Source organism: Aulostomus chinensis, chromosome 1 (genome assembly GCF_037954235.1).
Source record: "Aulostomus chinensis isolate RoL2024-O1b breed Wild chromosome 1, RoL_Achi_v1.0, whole genome shotgun sequence".
NCBI classification, from domain to species: Eukaryota; Metazoa; Chordata; class Actinopteri; order Syngnathiformes; family Aulostomidae; genus Aulostomus; species Aulostomus chinensis.
The window spans coordinates 9064206-9086914 of NC_141320.1; the positions used below are offsets into that span (position 1 = coordinate 9064206).

General features: G+C 45.8%; 1 protein-coding gene and 2 non-coding genes across 3 annotated transcripts; all 3 read left to right on the top strand.

Annotated features, from left to right (window-relative positions):
- Positions 1-2628: 2628 nt before the first annotated feature.
- Positions 2629-4021, top strand: LOC147270251 (protein NLRC3-like). Its single transcript, XM_086205136.1, has 2 exons — positions 2629-3662; positions 3901-4021. Exons 1-2 carry the CDS (start codon positions 2647-2649, stop codon positions 4019-4021), a joined length of 1137 nt encoding a protein of 378 aa, XP_086061262.1. The 5' UTR covers positions 2629-2646.
- A 12241-nt stretch (positions 4022-16262) lies between these two features.
- LOC147270252 (U2 spliceosomal RNA) lies at positions 16263-16453 on the top strand. Its single transcript, XR_015117086.1, has one exon. It is a non-coding gene; the product is annotated as a U2 spliceosomal RNA (small nuclear RNA).
- Positions 16454-17228: 775 nt separating this feature from the next.
- On the top strand, positions 17229-17392 carry LOC147270253 (U1 spliceosomal RNA). The gene has a single exon (XR_015116701.1). It is a non-coding gene; the product is annotated as a U1 spliceosomal RNA (small nuclear RNA).
- Positions 17393-22709: the final 5317 nt, after the last annotated feature.

Genomic DNA, 22709 nt, shown 5'->3' on the forward strand with positions numbered 1-22709 from the left:
TGATGCTTCCAGTAATGTAGTAAGTGTTTTGAACAACCTCAAAGTGATGCTGACAGTCATGTCGTAAGAGTTGCTACGAACCTCAAAATAATGCGACAGTGATGTCGGAAGAATTGCTAATGATCTCAAAATGATGTGACAGTGATGTAGTAAGAATTGCTAATGAACTCAAAATGATGCTCACAGTAATGGAGTGAATGTTTCGAAAAACCTCAAAGTGATGCTGACAGTCATGTGGTTTGAGTTGCGAGTAAATTAAAAATGATCCTGACAGTGATGTCGTAAGAATTGCTATTGACCTCAAAACGATGCTAACAGTAACGTAATGATAGTTACTAATAAACTCAGTGATGCTTACAGTAATGTAGTAAGTGTTTTGAACAACCTCAAAGTGATGCTGACAGTCATGTAGTAAGAGTTGCTACGAACCTTTAAATAATGCAACAATAATGTAGTAAGAGTTGCTATGAACCTCAAAATAATGCGACAGTAATGTAGTAAAAGTTGCTACGAACCTAAATATATTGAGACAGTGATGTCAGAAGAATTGCTAAAGATCTCAATATGATGCGACAGTGATTTAAGAATTGCTAATAAACTCAAAATGATGCTAACAGTAATGTCGTGAGAGTTGCTACGAACCTTTAAATAATGCAAAAATAATGTAGTAAGAGTTGCTACGAACATCAAAATAATGCGAAAGTGATGTCGGAAGAATTGCTAATGATCTCAAAATGATGCGACACTGATGTCGTAAGAATTGCTAATGAACTCAAAATGATGCTCACAACAAAGTAGTGAAAGTTTCGAATAACCTCAAAGTGATGCTGACAGTCATGTAGTAAGAGTTGCTACTAACCTCAATTTAATGCTACAGTGATGTGGTGAGAGTTGATAGTAATTTCAAAATCACGCTAAAGTGATGTAATGAGAGTTGCTACTTACCTAATAAATGATGCTACAGTGATGTGGTGAGAGTTGCTACGAACCTCAAAATGATGCTACAGTAATGTCGTGAGAGTTGCTACGATCCTCAAAATGATGCTAAAGTGATGTAATGAGAGTTGCGACAAACCTAAGAAGTGATGCTACAGTGATGTCGTGAGAGTTGCTACTTACCTAAGAAATGATGCTACAGTGATGTGGTGAGAGTTGCTACGAACCTAAAAATGATGCTACAGTGATGTAATGACAGTTGCTAGGAATCTCAAAATGATGCTCCAGTAATGTCGTGAGAGTTGCGACTATCCTCAAAATTATGCTACAGTGATGTAATGAGAGTTGCTACTAATCTCAAAATGATGCTAGAGTGATGCAATGAGATTTGCTACAAACCTAAGAAATGATGCCACAGTGATGTGGTGAGAGTTGATAGTAATTTCAAAATCATGCTTAAGTGATGTAATGAGAGTTGCTACTTACCTAAGAAATGATGCTAAAGTGATGTCATGGGAGTTGCTACTGACCTAAGAAATGATGCTACAGTGATGAATTGAGAGTTGCTACAAATGTCAAAATGATGCGACTGATGTAGTGAGAGTTGCTACGATCCTCAAAATGATGCTACATTCATGTGGTGAGAGTTGATAGTAATTTCAAAATCATGCTAAAGTGATGTAATGAAAGTTGCTACATACCTAAGAAATGATGCTACAGTGATGTGGTGAGAGTTGCTACGAACCTCAAAATGATTCAACAGTGATGTCATGAGAGTTGCTACTAACCGAAGAAATGATGCTACAGTGATGGAGTGAGAGTTGCTACGAATCTCAAAATGATGCTACAGTAATGACGTGAGAGTTGCTACTATCCTAAAAATGATGCGACAGTGATATGATAATTACGATGAAGCTCATAATGAAATTACAGCGATGTAGTGAGAGTTGCTACTAACCTCAAAATGATGTTGAAAGTGATGTAGTGAGTGGCTAAAAACCTCAAAAACGATGCTATAGTGATGTCTTAAGAATTGCTACTAACCAAAGAAATGATGCTCCAGTGATGTGGTGAGAGTTGTTAATTACCTGAAAATGATGCGACAGTGATGTAATGAGAGTTGATACTAATCTCAAAATGATGCTACAGTGATGTGGTGAGAGTTGATAGTAATTTAAAAATCACGCTAAAGTGATGTAATGAGAGTTGCTACTTACCTAAGAAATGATGCTACAGTGATGTCGTGAGAGTTGCTAGGAACCTCAAAATGATGCAGGGTGACTTTGTGGAAAGTCTTGCACTCAGAGAGAGAGAGAGACAGCATTCAGGACCGTGCTGACAAAGGGAGTGGCTGGCATTGGGAAGACGGTCCTAACACACAAGTTGACACTGGACTGGGCTGAAGGCAGAACCAACCAGCACATAGACTTCATGTTCCCGTTCACCTTCAGAGAGCTGAATGTGCTGAAGCAGAGGAACTTGAGCTTGGTGGAACTTGTTCATCTCTTCTTCTCTGAAATCAAAGAAGCAGGAATCAGCAGGTTGGAAGAGTTCCAGGTTGCGTTGATCTTTGATGGCCTGGACGAGTGTCGACTCCCTCTGGACTTCCACAACAACCGGACCGTGACCGATGCTACAGAGTCCACCTCAGTGGACGAGCTGCTGACAGACCTCATCAGAGGGACACTGCTTCCCTCCGCTCACCTCTTGATGACCACACGACCTGCGGCAGCCAATCAGATCCCTGCTGAGTGTGTTGACATGGTGACGGAGGTGAGAGGGTTCACTGACCCCCAGAAGGAGGAGTACTTCAGGAAGAGATTCAGAGATGAGGAACAGGCCGAGACCATGGTCTCCCACATCAAGAGGTCCCGAAGCCTCCACATCATGTGTCACATCCCCGTCTTCTGCTGGATCACTGCGACCGTCCTGGAGGACCTGTTGACCACCAGAGAGAGAGGAGAACTGCCAAAGACCCTGACTGAGATGTACATCCACTTCCTGGTGGTTCAGGCCAAAGTCAAGAAGGTCAAGTATGATGGAGGAGCTGAGACGGATCCACACTGGACTCCAGAGAGCAGGAGGATGATGGAGGCTCTGGGAAACCTGGCTTTTGATCAGCTGCAGAGAGGCAACCTGATCTTCTATGAATGCGACCTGACAGAGTGTGGCATCGACATCAGAGCAGCCTCAGTGTACTCAGGAGTGTTCACTCAGATCTTCAGAGAGGAGAGAGGACTGTACCAGGACCGGGTGTTCTGCTTTGTCCATCTGAGTGTTCAGGAGTTTCTGGCTGCTCTTCATGTCCATCTGACCTTCATCAACTCTGGAGTCAATCTGCTGACAGAGGAACAAACATCCCCGAGGTCACGAGTCTTCAGAGGTGAACCTGAACTAAAACACCTGCACCAGAGAGCTGTGGACGAGGCCTTGAAGAGTCCCAATGGACACCTGGACTTGTTCCTCCGCTTCCTCCTGGGTCTCTCACTGCAGACCAATCAGACTCTCCTGCAAGGTTTGGTGTCACAGACAGAAAGAAGCTCAGAGACCAAACAGGAAATAGTTGAGTTCATCAAGACGAAGATGAATGAGGATCTGTCTCCAGAGAGAAGCATCAACCTGATCCACTGTCTGAATGAACTGAACGATGATTCTCTGGTGGAGGAGATCCAGCCTCTGCTGGGATCAGGACGTCTGTCCTCAGCTAAACTGTCTCCAGCTCAGTGGTCGGCTCTGGTCTTCATCTTACTGTCCTCAGAAGATCTGGACGTGTTTGACCTGAGCAAATATTCAGCTTCAGAGGAGGCTCTTCTGAGGCTGCTGCCAGTGGTCAAAGCTTCAACTGCAGCTCGGTAGGTGGATGAAGTCCTGGATGTGTGAGGAGACTTTTACCAGTTGAACTTCATACGTGAGGAACACCTCTGGTTCTCATCCTCCTTCCTCTCATGGTCTGAGTCTCTGTAGGAAGTTGGAGCAGGATAGAACAGGAAAGAACAGAGACCAGAATGTGGTGGAACAGGGAGGACATTTGGCCGATGTCCCGTCCAAAGAGTTTGGTCAGAATGATGAGAGCAGAACATCCTGAGCTGGACAACTAGATATTTCTTCTAGTTTAACAAGCTCTCCTCCACATGAAGGGAAGGCATTCATGAGGGCTGAAGTTCAATCATGATGTCCATGTTCTGTTTCTCCAACAACTGATCAGAAGAGTCTTTTTGTTCTGATCTCATCAGATGTCTGTGTAGGTTCTCATTCATCCAGGTCATCGTAGATCGAAGCGAAGTAAAATCTGGTCAACTGGACGTAGGTTTATCTAGAAGACGTTTCACCTCTCATCCGAGAGGCTTCTTCAGTTCTAGTGAAGAGTGTGGAAACTCCAGCTTATAAACCTATTTGGGAGTGGTCAGTGCTATTGTGGTGGAAACGACCCTCCCGAGACTCACCTGGCCTCCCCAAACGACAGTCGTTGTGAGGTGTCAGGGAGTTTCAGGGGTGGTCGTTAGGGAGTTTCACCGACCACTCAGATGCTAATGGGCTGTGCTGGCAGCAGCCGTTCCACATGGGTCTTTCAGCTGAACTCTTTGGGGAAGCTTTGAAAGGACTTGGTTGTAAATAGGTGAAAGGAAATGTCGCAGTCCACCTCCTCTGTTCAAAGATGGTTTCTCTATCCTGACGTGGATGGCTTCTTTAACTCCTCTTTCAAACCATCTGTCCTCTCTGTCGAGGATTTGGACATGATCGTCCTGGAAAGAGTGGCTTTCCTCCTTGAGGTGGAGGAAAACCGCTGAGTCCTGTCCTCCAGAGTTGGCTCTTCTATGTTGGGCCATGCGCTTGTTGAGGGGCTGTTTGGTTTCCCCTATGTAGAGATCCGTGCAGTGAGGCCTGCACGGATCTGCCTGCAGAGGAGGTGGACTGCGACATTTCCTTTCACCTATTTACAACCAAGTCCTTTCAAAGCTTCCCCAAAGAGCTCAGCTGAAAGACCCATGTGGAACGGCTGCTGCCAGCACAGTCCATTAGCATCTGAGTGGTCGGTGAAACTCCCTAACGACCACCCCTGAAACTCCCTGACACCTCACAACGACTGTCGTTTGGGGAGGCCAGGTGAGTCTCGGGAGGGTCGTTTCCACCACAATAGCACTGACCACTCCCACATAGGTTTATAAGCTGGAGTTTCCACACTCTTCACTAGAACTGAAGAAGCCTCTCGGATGAGAGGTGAAACGTCTTCAAGATAAACTTACGTCCAGTTGACCAGATTTTACTTCGCTTCGATCTCATCAGATGTTCTTCTGGTTTTACTTTGTTCTTCTCCTCCTTTTCCTCTGGTGGATGCTTGATAAATTCCCTCCAGAGCCTATTTTTCTTCTTAAAGTCTTTCTCCAAACCCTTTGTTCACCTTGGTTCCCTCCTCTTTAGGAACTTGTCTCAACTCCTTCAACAGACAACATCGGTCAAAAAGAGTCCAAAATGGCTGTCAAACCTCATCCTAGGATTCCCTGCTGTCCTCTCCAGAAACTTCCTGTCAATGAAGACTCTCAGGTTCTGCTCTGAGCCTTCATTGCCTCCCGTGATTTGTTCCCTCCAAACTGTTCCTCTGTCTGTTTGTTCTGAGTTTGAAGTTCTTCTTCATCTCTGCCACTGTAAACAGGCAAATGGTGGCTCCCACCAGCCACTAACAGTTGACTTTCCTCTGTCCATCAATCACATTGATAGAAAGATTGTCAATCAGTGCTGCTCTGTTCTCTCAGGTTCTCTTAGGTTCTACAACGACTGGATAGAAACTCCACTAAACATGAAGGAACAAATTCTGCAGTTTTGAATGATCAACAGATTTCACCAAATCCAACAAACCAAACTCTCACTTTATCCTGATGCTCTTCACGTCATCCTGGAAGTGGATGAAACTGATCGACGCGTGACCCGGCGCTCTAGAAACACAACTAACTAATATGGTTCTGCATCTGTCAGCCTCAATTTCAGAGGTCACACATCCATCAGCTTCTCAGTAACCATGGTGATCTGATCAAGAACCTGGCATTGAAGAGCAACAGCCCCCTCTCTCTCTGACCCTGGTTGGACTAAACCTTTCAGAGCCTCTCCTCCATGCTGCAGCTCATTATTATCATTCAGCCAAGGCTCCAAAGTTGCTGCTCACTAAATCTCTGCTGAAACTGATGACGCTCTCTTTGATTGAGGAGAAGTTGCTGCAGAGCCTCCTGCTGGTGAAGTGAAGGACTGAAAACTGCTCCATTTGACTCCAGAACTGAACTCCTCTTCAGAATAACAGTCACAGTTCAAGCTGATGTTCTGGTGGAAGTGGATCTCTGATCAGTGACATTTTCTAACTCCTAAATTGTTGGATCTTGACAGCAGAAGACTTCCAAAGTGTGGATTCACTCATTTTCTTCCAGTTTTCCCAGATTTATCTCTCCCAAACTGAGGTTGCTGATATTTCACAGCACAACTCCATTGACAGTGGGACATCTCCTCACTCCTCCTCCTCTCCTCCTCAACATTCAACATTGTCATGAATGTTGATCAAGATCTTCCAGGTCTCTGACCACTGTCACTTTTACCTGCTCAGGTGAGCGTTCAGTCTGATCAGGACTCTCCAGCTCCTCTCCACCAGTCCTGAATTCTCTTCCTCTTTGTCAGGATTCTGTCTCAGTCTCAGTTTGTCTTTGTGAGAGGCTCTTCTGCATGGACACCTGGACTCTTTGCTCCTCAGCTTCATGTTTTCTGCTCACAAATGGAGCGATGATGCTGAGCCTGTTGTTGTGTCTCTGGTTTGGTGGACGAGCAGCGATCTGGTCCCTGTTCATAGGAACCTCTCTGTTGTTGAAGAACTCCCTGACTCGCTGCTCAAGTGACTGCAGTTCACCTCTGGGTGCGTCCTCACCCTGCTGGTCAGCAGCTGTGAGGCAGCAGAGGTGCGGTGGCTGGTCTCAGGTCCAGACATCACCAAGTCCTCGTCCTTGTTTGTTGCTCCAAATCTTCCCCCCTCTTTTCAGTCTCTTCTCTTCTCTGGTCTTCTTCTTTGATGGCAGCCTTCAGGTGCTGCTCTTCATCAGTCTAATCTAGTTGGTCCCTCTGTTGCTGGCAACCTGACGTCGATCCTCTGACTTGAAGTTCAGAGACTTTTGAACTTCCTCCTCGTCTTCTGCTGGTTTATTAGCAGTGTTTTCTTTGGTTCATTCTGAATGGACTTGGAGAGAAAAAAGAAAACAACTTTCCTGAGAGACTCCAGCTCATCCAATATGGCCGCTGTGACATCACATTGTAGCACACGTCATCAAAAGAGACCAAAAATAGTAGAAATCAATCAGACAAGTTTTTTTTTTTAACCTGTCCTGTTCAGCAGCAGCATCCATGTTCCTGGTGCCTCGTTGGACTGAAGCAGTTCTACTCTGCTAAGGAGGAACCTGATAAACTCCTCCTATCACCATCTGTGTTGAACTTTATTAGGAATGGTGTTGGTTCATTGATGAAGCTACCGGACTGAGGACAGAAGAGGACAGGAAGAGAGAGCAGGGAGAGGACAGGAAGAGAGAGCAGGGACAGGACAGGGGAAGACAAGTGGGGGGGACAAAAACAACAACAGCAATAGCAGAAAAAAAACCAAAAACAAAAACCAAACAAACAAACAAAGAAAAAGTAACAACAACAACAGAGAGGAGAAAAGAAAAAAAAAGGAAAAAAACATTGGTTGCAGAATTTCCAGAGCAGGTTTACCATTTGGTTTAATATAATTTTTAGATAAATGTCTGAGTGTGTGATTATGGGTCAGTTGTGCACCGCATGCGTTTATGTGTGTATACGTGTGTGTATGTGTATGTGTGTGTGCAACAGTTTGTCTTGGATGCTGTGCGTAGCTGGCTGTAGCTGATGTGGGGGGCCAGGACATCGCACCCCCAGTCCAGGATAGCAGGCAGGTCAGGAACAAGCCACCAGAGCACCCAGAAACCCCCAGGACACAGGGAGCCCCAGGCCACCCCTCCCCCAGGAAACAGCCACAGGCCAAACCCATGCCAGGACCCGTAGGAAAGCATAGGAGCAGCAAACCCCACCCAGAAGCAACCCACAGAGAGACGGGGCAGAGATGACCCCGGTCCCACCGGGCACCCCCCCCCCCCCCCACAGCATTTGCTCACTGAGAGAATTGAGCTGACAGGATTTTAAACCTGGGCCTGAATGGAGAGGAGGGGCTCATTAGTGAGCCTGGAACGATCCTTAGCTTGATTAAGAGGAGCCTGCAGTGGTTATGAGGAGCCAAAAAGGACCAAACACAAAGATGTGATTTTTTGAGGCGGTGGTGTTACAGGTCTCAGATTGAGACTCTGTATGCAGATGATGTTTCCTGTAAAACAGGATAATTAAGACAATCGGTGAGACGCGTCTGCTCTGTTCAGCTTCTCCGTGAAGACTGGGAAGCAAACCGGCGTTCACCGGGAGAAGCAGCCCGCGACACTGCCCCCTGCTGGCGGAATGACAAAACTCTCCCATTTTACATGGGACAGAAATAACATTAAAAATTAATCAAAATAACATAAAATGTGACCGACATTTAATGAGCGTCACAGTGGCATAAACAGACAGACATCGCTATCGGTCGATGCTGCTGGGAGCGACACAACACCGGTTCTCCTGGTCAGTGTGGGGGGACTCACCTGCTCTGTCCAGCCTGACTCGGGGCTTCAGCACGGCATCGAGCAGCAACCTCTGCCGGCGGTTCTCCCGCTCGTACTCCGCCACGGTTTCCTCCAGCAGAGCCACGATCTGCTCCGCGGCCGCCGCCAGCCGCTCGGTGAGCAGCGCTCTCAGCACCGGGACTCCAGCCGCTGAGTCTCCTTCTCCCAGCTGCAGCAGGAAGTCTTCAGCGGCGGCGAGGATCCGCTCCTGGACCGACACCCGCAGCAGCTGCGCGGCGCACATGTTGAGGTTCTACCGGCGCCACTCAGCCTTCAGGAGACAAAGACCGAGGCCTTCCGCTTCTTTTCTTCTTCGTCTTCTTCAAAACGAGCAGAGTCCAAGCTCTGTTCTCTGTGCCACTCCAGACTCGCTAACCTGGTAGCAGCGGTAGTGATGAATGGAGTGATCCAGGATTTCGGTTTGAAAAGCGCGTATTGATGACGTATTTAGTGACGTCCAAAGCCTCGCCGACCGGAAGTGGCCACGTGACGGATTCAGGACCTGGTTCTCCGGCTTGGCGTGAGATTCTACACCACTAAAGCCTGATTTATGCTTCTGCGTCGCGTCGACGCGTGGTGACGTCAACGTCGAGGACTGTGATTTGTCCGCTCAAAACGTCTTTCCGGTTCAGTCGCAGCACAACAACACCGCCATTTTCAAAGTTTCTGTGGTGAAAGCTCCAAGAAAAAAATTGACCAAGACGAAGAAAGGATTATTGGCGGCACTACAAAGACTGACAAATGGCCAACAATTGTTGTCTGTGACCAGAAGAAAACCAAGGAATCCGACAAGAGCCCGTAAACAATACAAAGACAAAGCCACACCCCCTAGCGGCTTGGCGGTGAAGAGCAGAGCAACACGTTCCCTCGAACGCAGAATAAACAAGGCTTTCCAGTCGCACCTGTTTTACGCCCCCGTGCCAGATAAGGACCCCCATCGGGCTGTGCCACTCTGGAGGGAGCGGTCTCACAGTCAGTCAGCGGAACCATGCGGATCCGGGCCGGAGCTGTGGGAAGGAGCGCCAATTGTATCGGGTTGTTGTTTTCTGGACTGCAGCAGAACAGGAGCAGCCGAGACTGGAATGTAGAAGTAGGTTATCTTGAAGTTGACTCAGTTATGGTGAACAATATTGTGGTTCAACACTTTAATGAGCTTTAAGGCAAACATATTTCATGAGGAAACAACGCCGGAATTGGACGGATTTCAGCGGCACACAACAACGTATCCGATACACCTCATTGGAAACCTGGTGGTCTAAGACTAAGAAACACCAGTCACCATGAAGAAAGGAACTTTTAGCTGAGTACTCATGTTCTTTTCTGCAGGTTGAATGTCGCATTTGTTGGACAGAAGCGTCTCGTCTCAACAAAAGCACCTCTTCAGTGCTGAGGCATGATGGGGCCAGGCATGAGAATGAAGTCCCAGATCCACCAGGATGAACTCAGGTATACAGCCACTCTCCAACTGACTCACAGTTGCTTCGTTGAGAATTAATTCCTATTCATTTCTTCTCTCCTTCATCTTTAACCATCCAGCTTCCAGGAAGCAGATGCTGGATGAGGCTCTGCTGAATTTCATCCTGAAGGACTGCCAGCCCCTCAGCACTGTTGAGAGGGATGGGTTCAGGGAACTGGTTCAGGTCCTTGAGCCTCATATGTTTGCCAACCAGAAAGGTTTGTGTGGAAATGATCTAAAGCAGTCGTTGATATCTCCAGTTTATTTCATCTCTAATTTCAATGTATTGATTTACTCTGGGTGTCATTTTCAGACCATCAAACAAACGGTGGCCAAAAAGTACCAGGAGGAACGGGAAGGAGTGAAAAAGGAAGTCCAGCTGCCATGTGGACATCTGTGGACATGGAGGCTCCCTTGGCTCTGACCTGTCACTGCATTCGTGAGAATGAATGTGTTGGGAGTGCAAGACTTTCCACAAAGTCACCCTGCTGACAGTTTGGCCCCAGTCCAAAGAGGCATGATGGAGGACTGGGCCATCACCAACAAAGTCAAGTGTCTTGTGAGCGACGCAGCACCAAACATGACAGCATCCACTAGACAGCTCCAAATTCACCACTCAGTCTGCACTGCACATCGTCTGAATCTAGGAGTCAGAAAATCCTGTGATCAGATCCCCCACTTCCATCATCAGACACAAAGCCAGGAACACTGTCACATCCTTCAGATCAGCACTACAGCCAAGGAGAAGCTGGCTCAGGTGCAGCAACAGATGGGAGGGCCAACCCTGAAACTCATCAGTGAGGTGCCAACACGCTGGAACAGCACACACAGCTGTCAGGGCTGCATGGTGAGAGGGAACCAGTGTGGGAACCTCTGGCCTCTCTAAGACAGATTTGACTCCACTGACAGCTGAGGAGTTCACCACCATAGGAGAAGCACTTCTAGTAAACAGAGGTCATTCTAGTAGCCTGGTCCCTCTGTGGTTGAGCTATAATTTTAGGAAATATGGTCATTATTCAATGGTGACATCTCTCGACTGAATAATGTAGAACTGAACGGATCCACTGGACCTTCTTTTTACAAACAGCAGCATGCAGCAGCTGTCCTGAGTGGAAAACTGCACATTTCTGTTGGTGAGAGTTAGTCAAGTGATGGACTTTGTCTCTCAACAAAGCTGTGTGGAAAAACCCTGCAGCTACGAGCGCTTCAGATTCTGAGAGTGATTCTTACGCCATTGGCTGGTTTAACCTGGCGTCTGACCGTGGAGGTGGCCGAGAGGAGCGTGACATGGCTGCACAGGTAAATCAACTAAAGCAGTGTTAGTCTTTGGCAGCAGGCCAGGCCGACAAATGCTAATGTCTCTGACTGACTGACTGATGAAGTTGGACCATTGGTCAGCAACAATGATGCATGACCACAAATAGTGGCCTGGGTCTTGATGAAGCTCACATCACTGTAGCATCATTTTGAGGTTATTAGCAACTCTCATTACATCACTTTAGCATCATTTTGAAATTCGTAGCAACTCACACTACATTACTCTCAGTATCATTTTGAGCTTTGTAGAAACTCTCACCACATCACTGTAGCATCATTTCTTAGGTAAATAGCAAACCTCATTATATCACTGTAGCATCATTTTGAGGTTTGGAGCAACTCTCACTACATCACTGTAGCATCATTTTGAGGTTCGTCGCAACTCTCCCTACATTACTGTTAGCATCATTTTGAGGTTCGTAGCAACTCTCCCTACATTACTGTTAGCATCATTTTGAGGTTCGTAGCAACTCTCACTACATCACTGTAGCATCATTTTGAGGTTTTTAGCAACTCTCACTACATTACTGACAGCATCATTTTGAGGTTTTTAGCAACTCTCACTTCATTACTGTAGCATCATTTTGAGGTTTTAAGCAACTCTCACTACATTACTGTAGCATCATTTTGAGGTTTTTAGCAACTCTCACCACATCACTGAAGAATCATTTTGAGATTTTTAGCAACTCTTACGACATCACTGTAGCATCATTTTGAGCTTCGTAGCAACTCTCACTACATCACTGTAGCATCATTTTGAGGTTTTAAGCAACTCTCACTAAATCACTGTAGCATCATTTCTTAGGTTTGTAGCAATTCTTATTACATCACTGGAGCATCATTTCTTAGATTAGTAGCAACTCTCACTACATTACTGGAGCATCATTTTGAGGTTTTAAGCAACTCTCACTACATCACTGTCAGCATCATTTTGAGGTTTTAAGCAACTCTCACTAAATCACTGTAGCATCATTTCTTAGGTTTGTAGCAATTCTTTTTACATCACTGGAGCATCATTTCTTAGATTAGTAGCAACTCTCACTACATTACTGGAGCATCATATTGAGGTTCGTAGTGTCACGTCCCCATGGTCACGGGCATGGGGGCGTTGCATTATTTTTGACTTCCTTCCCTTCTCAGGTTCGAGCTTCATGGGGCGGAGCTGCTGACTAATTGGGAGCACCTGGGCCCGGCGTCTCCCAGCTATAAAGCAGGCGACCAACCTGGCCGGTTGTCTCTCGCTCACTCCTCCTGGCCCACGTCGGAGCGATGGTTGTGTTTCTTGAGTTATGTCTTGTTTAGTTCTCTGCATCCATCACACCGCACACATACACCCCCTGTACACTCATGCACACACTCACACTCACCACTGACACGACTGATAACCACACTCCACTGTACGTTATGGTTTGCCTTGTGTTGATTTTGCCTTACTAATAATAAATTATTAGTTGTGTGTCACGTTTAGTCTGCGTCTCCCTCCTTCGATGTCACGATTTCTGAGCCGGGTCGTGACAGAAGCAAATCTCACCACATCACTGTCGCATTATTTTGAGATTTTAAGCAACTCTCACTACATCACTGTAGCATCATTTGGAGGATAGTAGCAACTCTCACTACATGACTGTCAGCATCATTTTAAGGTTTTAAGCAACTCTCACCACATCACTTTCGCATCATTTATTAGGTTAGAAGCAACTCTCATGACATCACTTTCGCATCTTTTTGAAATTAGTAGATACTCTCATTACATCACTGTCAGCATCATTTTGAGTTCATTATTATCATTGAGGTTATTCGAATCTTTCACTGCATTACTGTTAGCATTATTTTGATTTCATTAGCAATTCTTACGACATCTCTGTCGCATTATTTTGAGGTTATTAGCAACTCTTCCTACATCCCTGTAGCATTGTTTTTGAGGTCGTTAGCAACTCTTCCTACATCACTGTAGCATTTTTTGAGGTTATTAGCAAATCTTACGACATCACTCTCAGCAACATTTTGAGATCATTAGTAACTTTAATTACATCACTGTAGCATCATTTTGAGGTTCGTAGCAAATATTACTACAAGACTGTCAGCATCACTTTAAGGTTATTCGAAACTTTCACTACATTACTGTCAGCATCACTTTGAGTTTGTTCGCAACTATCACTACATTACTGTTAGCATCATTTTGAGTTTATTAGCAATCCTTAGAACATCACGGTAGCATCATTTTGAGTTCATTTGGAATTCGTACGACATTATTGTAATCATCATATTGAGGTTTTTCGCAACTCTCACAACATTACCATCAGCATCATTCTTTAATTCATTAACAATTCTTCCTACATCACTGTAGCATCATTTTGAGGTTCGTAGCAACTATTACTATAATAATGTCAGTATTATTTTGAGTTTATTAGCAATTCTTACGACATCACTTTCGCATTATTTTGAGTTTTTTAGCAACTCTTACTAGATTACCGTCAGCATCATTTTGAGTTCATTTGAAATTCTTAGAACATCACTGTCGCATTATTTTAAGGTTCGTAGCAACTCTTCCTACACCACTGTAGCATCATTTTGAGGATAGTAGCAACTCTCACTTCATGACCGTCAGCATCATTTTGAGTTCATTTGCAATTCTTCTGACATCACTGTCGCATCATTTTGAGTTCATTAGCAATTCTTACGACATCACTGTCGCATCATTTTGAGTTCAGTAGAAATTCTTACGACATCACTGTCGCATCATTTTGAGGTTATTAGCAACTATTACTACATTACTGTCAGCATCACTGAGTTTATTAGCATCTCTCACCACGTGACTGTTAGCATCGTTTTGAGTTCAATAGCAATTCTTACGACATCACTGTCATCATCAATTTTAGGTTACTCGCAGCTCTAACCACATGACTGTCAGCATCACTTTGAGGTTATTCGAAACTTTCACTACATTACTGTTAGTATCATTTTGAGTTTATTTGCAATTCTTACGACATCACTGTCGCATAATTTTGAGATCATTATCAATTCTTCCGACATCACTGTCGCATTTTTTTGAGGTTCGTAGCAACTTTTACTACATCACTGTCGCATTATTTTGAGTTTCGTAGCAACTCTTACTACATGACTGTCAGCATCACTTTGAGGTTGTTAAAAACTCTTACTACATTACTTTAAGCACCAATGAGTTTATTAGCAACTATCACTACATTACTGTTAGCATCATCTTGAGTTCATTAGCAATTCTGACCACATCACTTTCAGCATCATTTTGAGGTTATTACCAATTCTTCTGACATCACTGTCGCATTATTTTGAGGTTGTTCAAAACACTTACTACATTACTTTAAGCATCACTTTTAGTTTATAAGCAACTATCACTACATTAATGTTAGCATCATTTTTTATTTCATTAACAATTCTTCCTACATTACTGTCGCATTATTTTGAGGTTATTAGCAGCTCTTACTAAATTACTGTTAGCATTATTTTAAGGTTCGTTTTTAACTCTTACTACATGACTGTCAGAATCACTTTGAGGTTGTTAAAAACACTTACTACATTACTTTAAGCTTCACTGAGTTTATTAACAACTATCACTACATCACTGTTAGCATCATTTTGAGTTTATTAGCAATTCTTCCGACATCACTGTTGCAATATTTTGAGGTTCGTAGCAACTTTTACTAGATTACTGTCAGCATCATTTTGAGTTCATTAGCAATTCTTACTACATTACTGTTGCATTATTTTGAGGTTAGTAGCAACACTTACTACATTACTGTAAGCATCACTGAGTTTATTAGCAACTATCACTACATTACTGTTAGCATCATTTTGAGTTTATTAGCAATTCTTACGACATCACTGTATTATCAATTTGAGGTTAGTTTCAACTTTTCCAAAATTACCGTCAGCATCATTTTGAGTTTATTAGCAATTCTTCCGACATCACTGTCGCATTATTTTGAGATTATTAGCAATTCTTCCGACATCATTGTCGCATTATTTTGAAGTTCAAAGAAACTCTTACTACATGACTGTCAGCATTACTTTGAGGTTATTCGAAACTTTCACAACATTGCTTTTAGCATCATTTTGAGTTCATTAGCAATTCTAATGCGGTTCGAGGCCACGCTGGTTCACCGAGCGAGAAGGTGAGCCTTGAAAACGGCATCGGCCGAGCTTCCCGGGCTTTGGATACCCTGGTGAATTCCCCAAATGTGGGAATCTCAACTGCATAATTTCTGACAGTGGGGGACTGCGTCCGTGCTCTCCCCTGTGATCGTGTGAAAAAAGGAAAGAAAGAAAGAAAGGCCGACCACGGCGGCAACAACAACAACGGTGACCGCCTGTCCCGGCCAGTTGGCGGTCTCCTCTTGTGCTGGCCAGCCTGAGGAGACCGCGGAGGACGTAGCCTCGATGAGCTCCCAGTATCTCTCACACCTTCCAGCCCTAAATGAAGAGGGCAGGGTTTCTGCCACATTTAGTTGAGGGTCATGGTATCCGACAAGCCCTGGGCTCAGGACAATACATCCACGGCTCGTCTTCGCAGTAAGTGGAATGATACCAGAGAATTCATGCGTGGGAGGAGATCAACTTGGAAAACCCCGACTCCAGGATGAGTCGCTGGCTTGTGGCTTTGAACACCGCTTTGTTTTACTTTGAGTCGCCCCACAAGCATAGCGGGGTGAAGGCACCGATTGCCTTTGCTTTGGATAGCAGTGGGGACAACCAGTGTGCAAGATGTAGTGTTTATGGCACTGCATTTTGTGTCGCCACCCAAAATGTTGCAGTTCCTGCCCACAGCCGCGGCCGGGATTGGCTGTACCGGGGGTGCTGGCTCTCACGTCGGGTGGCTGACAGGCATCGCTTCTCGGCCTTTTGGCTAAGATCAAGTGTAGTATCTGTTCTTATCAGTTTAATATCTGGTACGTTCCCTATCCGGGAACCATATATTAAATTGCTTTTTGGAACAGGGAGATGGAACGGGAGCTTGCTCCGTCCTTTCCACGCATCAACCTGGTATTGCAGTGTTTCCAGGAGTGGTGCAATGCCCCGCATTTCTCGTCGGAAATAAAACAAGCCTCCGCCAGGCACTCGCTCACCTGCTCCACCCAAAGCCGGACCAGGGTTCTCCTCCTGCACTGCAGCTTTTCCTCAGCCTGCGGCCGCAATGGCCTTCCAGGAACAGTGCGGGCCCCTCCCCTTTTGTCAGGAGCAAATCCCGTGCTCTTCAGGCCAACTCTCGAGTGCTGCACATGAGGCCGGGGCTGGATTTCCGCCCGCGCTGCCGCTGGGCGTCAAGTTGTGGCTCCGTTTGCACTCCAGATAAGGATGGAGGTCCGCTGACGGCACTGCTCTCGGAGCCTTTCCCAAAAGGCTTTGGAATGCACTCTGAAAGACCTGAACCTTCAATGTGCGTGTTTTGCCCAGAGATGGGTTGTGAACTTGATGTTGAAATGTGAAACCCCAGCTTGCTGCCTTCAGTCTTTCGGAATTGGGCCGCTTGCGTTGACAGCTCTCATGGTTGCGACGCTCCATCCAAGGGTGAAAGCGGACGGAGATTGTTTTTTTTACTGCGGGGCACGATGCGTGCGGTTAGAGGCCACGCTGGTGCCCCCAGCGAGAAGGTGAGCCTTGAAAACGGCATCGGTCGAGCTTCCCGGGCTTGGGATATCCGACATCCGGCATCGTTGTGAGAAACAAAGGGGGCTGCGCACGCGGCAGATTGGCACAAGGTAGGAAAGATCAGGCGCTGTGTCGGCCTCCCTGCCTGTCAGTCAGAAGGCTGTGTCCCTGGAGCTCATGTCTGTTCCTAAGCTCAGCGAGTCATACTTACCTGGCAGGGGAGATACCATGATCAGCAAGGTGGTTCTCCCCGGGTGAGGCTCAGCCATTGCACTGGGGCTGTGCTGACCCTGGTGAATTCCCCAAATGTGGGAGTCTCAACTGCATAATTTCTGACAGTGGGGGACTGCGTCCGCGCTCTCCCCTGTGATCGTGTGAAAAAAACGAAAGAAAGAAAGAAAGGCCGACGACGGCGGCAACAACAACGGTGACCGCCTGTCCCGTCCAGTTGGTGGTCTCCTCTTTTGCTGGCCAGCCTGAGGAGACCGCGGAGGACGTAGCCTCGATGAGCTCCCAGTATCTCTCACACCTTCCAACCCTAAATGAAGAGGGCAGGGTTTCTGCCACATTTAGTTGAGGGTCATGGTATCTGACAAGCCCTGGGCTCAGGACAATACATCCACGGCTCGTCTTCGCAGTAAGTGGAAGGATACCAGAGAATTCATGCGTGGGAGGAGATCAACTTGGAAAACCCCGACTCTCAATTCTGACGACATCACTGTCAGCATCACTTTGAGGTTGTTCGAAACTTTCATTCCATTACTGTTAGCGTCATTTTGAGTTCGTTAGCAATTCTTACTAAATCACTGTCGCATCATTTTGAGATCATTAGCAATTCTTCCAACATCACTGTCGCATTATTTTGAGGTTCGTAGCAACTCTTACTACATGACTGTCAGCATCACTTTGAGGTAGTTCGAAACACTTACTACATTACTGTAAGCATCACTTAGTTTATTAGCAACTATCACTACATTACTGTTAGCATCATTTTGAGTTCATTAGCAATGTGGGGCTTTGATTGGGAATTGTAAGAAAAATCACTGAATAAACAACACAAGCACAGACTGTGTCTGAAATTCCACACCTGCACCCGACTCAGAATGGAAAAACCAGTGTGGAATCAATTGTATCCACTGTCAATCCTGATTCTGGAGAAATTTCTTTGTGTGTTTTGATGTACGCGAGCCAAGCAGAAATTTCTCACAATGCAATAGGGCGGCGTTTGGTCAGTGTTGAGCAGGCGTCAGTCTGACAATGATGTCATATTATTGTGTCATCACCTGACCAGACCCAAAAGTAGGCTCAGGTATCAGTTTCTTCTCAATGCTAACGTCTGCTAGCTTAGTCTGCTGCTTTGATGGCTCTGCCTGCTCAAAGGTCCAGACCCAAAAGTAGGCTCAGGTATCAGTTTCTTCTCAATGCTAATGTCTGCTAGCTTAGTCTGCTACTTTGATGGCTCTGCCTGCTCAAAGGTCCAGACCCCTGGATGTGGTGGTTCCTACCTGAACGTTGATTCTGTCAGCTCATGTTGTTAAATCAACTCACCAGGAACACCAGTAGATTTCAATGGACTGACAATGAGTCTCATTGAATGGGTGTCTCGTCCAACGAGAAACAATCAGTCTCAGGTTGAAGCTCATCAATGAGGTCTTGTGGATCAGTGGCTTGCATGAATGAATGAGTTGGAAGACTTCTTGGAAATTAAAGAGGATTTAATACAATGAAGAAAACCCTTAAGACAGAGTGATAATTCCAGCAGAGTAATTAAGGCCTATATTGAGTAGCAGGTATGAATTAGCCTGGATTTATCTGAGCTTCAAGTAGACGGCTAAGAGGCAGGTGGAAAGGTGTGTAGGATGAACGATGGTGACCTCCAACCAAATGAAGAGGACTGAGTGGAGGCTGACCAGCTCTACGGAGTCAGGCGGAGTTTGGCAGCGAGACAGGAGTCCAGGCCTGAATCGGTGAAAACCAACGTAACCGGCTTACATTCTCAGCTGGATTCTCCCATCGATGTACGACGCCTCTCCAACGAACTGGTGGGAGGACGGCCTCCAAAGCCTCCACCTCGTCGACCGTGGCTCCCGCTGAGATTCGCTCGATGAAGAAGGGAAGCGCGTTGATTGGCTACCCTCTGGTCTCAGGCTGCTGGCTGCCTGGACTAAGCTGCTCTTCTCCGACACAAAGGTGGCTTCTCTCTCTTCAAGGCTCACAGGAGGTCAAGAGTGTAGCGACCGTGAGCCGAGATCGATGATGAATTACAAAAATAGAAAATCAAAAAATAAATTAGAGGAATAGAAAAGAAAAGGGGGGGGGGGTGAGCCGGACCAGCTGCTCTAGGAGCTCACACACAAAGGGCAGAAACAAGAAGCACTGAAGAGAGCGCCAGCAGTGGATGGTGCCACCACTGTTACAGTAAACTGGTCCGCCTCAGAGCAGTGACCTTTGACCTGTGAGGGGTTGTTGGCCAATCAGCACACTTTGCTGTCTTCAGTCCTTCTCAGATATCAACAAATGAAGCTGGTTGAACAGACAGCAATCATCATCACTCAGAGACATCACCTGGAGAGGAAGACTGCTCCGAGTTCTGACAATGACAGTGAAGAGGCAAGGAGAGCTGGACAACCACAGACAGTGAAACATTCGGAACATCATGTTGATACACGTGTGTGTGTGTGTGTGTGTGTGTGTGTGTGTGTGTGTGTGTCAGAATCGGAATCAGAATCTTTTATTTTCGTTGTACGGGGGGGGGGGGGGGGGTACAGTGACAATAGTTAGAGCGCTCTTCCAGAGCCACCGTGCACCACAGAATGCAGATACAAAGAAAAGATAGAAAAGATAAAAGCAAGATAAAAGACACTGTTAGAACAGAAAGATCCATCAACCCACCAACCAGAGGTGTGTCTGGTACAGATGTGGAATTATTGGCTCACACAATGTTGAGGACACTGGAAGAAGACAAACAAAAAAGGCTGGTGTGATCCAGACCTTCATCAAAAATGGTCCTGGAGAACTGTTCAATGTGTCAGGACTTCTGTCCATTGTCTTCTGCTTATCCTGTTCAGGGTCATGGAGGGGGTGGAGCCTATCCCAGCAGCTTTTGGGCGACAGGCCGTGTTCACCCTGGACAGGTCACCAGTCCATCACAGGGCCAACACATCCACAGACAAACATTCCAAGCCAGACTCAGGAGGATTTCTCCACCCTACAGACTGTAAAGGAACCATCAAAGATGGCAGTTGGAGTTCTGTGGATCTGTGCTGGATTCCTCGTCCTCACGGACCAGAAGTCTGTCTGAAATACTGCTCTGATTGATGATCTTTTCATGAATCTGGAAAAGCTTCTAAAATGAAAGGAAAACAATCCTGTCTTCTTCATGTCTCAAGCCAAATCAAACCAAGAGTTCTTTTATCATATTTTTTTCACCGGACATCTGCTTTGACTGGTTGGTTGTTGAAAGAGAGCAGGACAGGACAGACAGCAGAAGACAAACAAAGAGAAGAAAAGACAAAAGACAGAGAGAAAGGAGGGAGAGAATGACAAAAAGATGGGAACAAGATGAGGGTGAAAGACAAGCAGAGAGAAAGACAGAGGGACAGGGGGATGGAAGACAGACACACAACCAACAACAGCAGCAGCAATAATAGTAAACTAGCTGCCAATGATAACGTCTCCTGGTCGCTGAAGCAATCAACTTCATAATAGGAGGATTGAAGAGCCAGGAAATAAAATATTAGCACAATACTGATGTGAATGTTCGTGCAATACTGAGAACACTGATATGTAGACGACTAGTAGGGGCGGCACGGTGGTGCAAGAAGACAAACAAAAAAGGCTGGTGTGATCCAGACCTTCATCAAAAATGGTCCTGGAGAACTGTTCAATGTGTCAGGACTTCAGAAGCTCCAATCCTCTCTAAGGTCCAGTGAGAGTGGAAGAGATTATAAATGAGAGAAGCAGGGCCCTCACTCAGAACTGAACCAGCTCAGTTGGGAGAGCCTTAGACTGAAGATCTAAAGGTCCCTGGTCCGATCCCAGGTTTCAGCAGAGGAGCAGCATTGACTTTACTTTCCAGTGGAGGAACTGCAGACATGAAGGAAACTAACATCTTGTCCTGTGCATTCTTGTGACATTCAGGACATTTTTGGAGCCTCTTGTTGGATTTTGCCACAGAGAATCAGAGCCAATCAAAAGCATGGTGGACTTCAACATGGAGGACTGAACAAGTCAAGAAAGCATCAGTTTGACCTTCACGGGTGTTTCTGTTCCTGTCTCAATGCTGTAGAAAGAGCCTGAGGAGCTCAGACGGTAGAGCATCAGACTTTTAATCTGAGGGTCCAGGGTTCAAGTCCCTGTTCAGGTGCTGTGGAGGTTCCAGTGTTTGACAACATGGAACTGGATGAAGTTTAGTGTTGAACAAACTGTCAACATCAAAAGTAGAAGTGTTCTTGTCTTGCCACTGTGAGACAGTCGCTAGAAAACTGACCAACAATAATTTCATGTGGCATGCAATTAACAAAAGACCTACATTGATGGTGGAGGGGGGGTGGAGCCTATCCCAGCATCTACGGGCCAGAGGCGGGGTTCACCCTGGACAGGTCACCAGTCCATCACAGGGTCAGCACTCAGAGACGAACAACCATTCACACTCACATTCATACCTACGGTCAATTTAGAGTGTCCAATCAGCCTCGTCCCCAATTACATGTCTTTGGACAGTGGGAAGGAGCCGGAGTACCAGAGAGAACCCACGCATTCATGGGGAGAACATGCAGGCTCTACACAGAAAGATTCCCCACCCGAGCCTGGACTCAAACCAGAACCTTCTTGCTGTGAGGCCACAGTGCTCACCACTGCACCATCATGCTGCCATGCTCTCTTCTACTTTCCTCAATTGTGTTTCTTTCATGTCCTCCTGAGATCAAAGACAGAATTCTAGCTACTGTCAAAGCCCTGATGACATCATCAGGAATTCTGACTTTGATCTGGAGACTCTTGCTTTAATCTGAATTTGACCTGACTAATGTTTTAGTTTAGGTTGCATGATACCGACCACCTCATTTCTCCTGATGGACTGGTGACCTGTCCAGGGTGAACCCTGCCTCTTGAACAATGTCACCTGGGATCGCCCCCCCCCCCCCCCCCCCCATGACCCCATACCCCCTTCCCTCATGTGACTCTTTCATGCGGGCCTCTCAAAACAAAAACATGGCCGCCGCTCCTGTCATTTTCGGAGGAAAGTGCCTTCTTCCAAGATAATTTTGATTTAATAAAGCATTCTGATGACATTTCTAGAGAGAAATATGCATTTTGTTTTCATAATCTTCGCTCAGTTCTTGTGTTTAATCTTTGGTTGGTTTGTTTGTTTGGTTTGTCTTCTGTGAGAAAATCCGGTAGTTGTCGCTCACTCCGAGGAAAAAAAACAAATATTTTTAATACTTCATCTTTTGATTAATAAGACAATCTACAAATTCATTTAATTTCTGGATGTTTATTCTACCTACAAAGTCCATTTGTCACCATTATAGATCGACCAATCAGCATTAAGAATATAAACAATGACTCAAACTGATGGCGGTCTGCTGACGTCACATCCGTCTCAGAGGCTCACTCCTGCACTCAGAGGTGGCCTTTTAGTTCCATCACTTCACGCTGTATTTACAGATTTATGATTGAGGGGA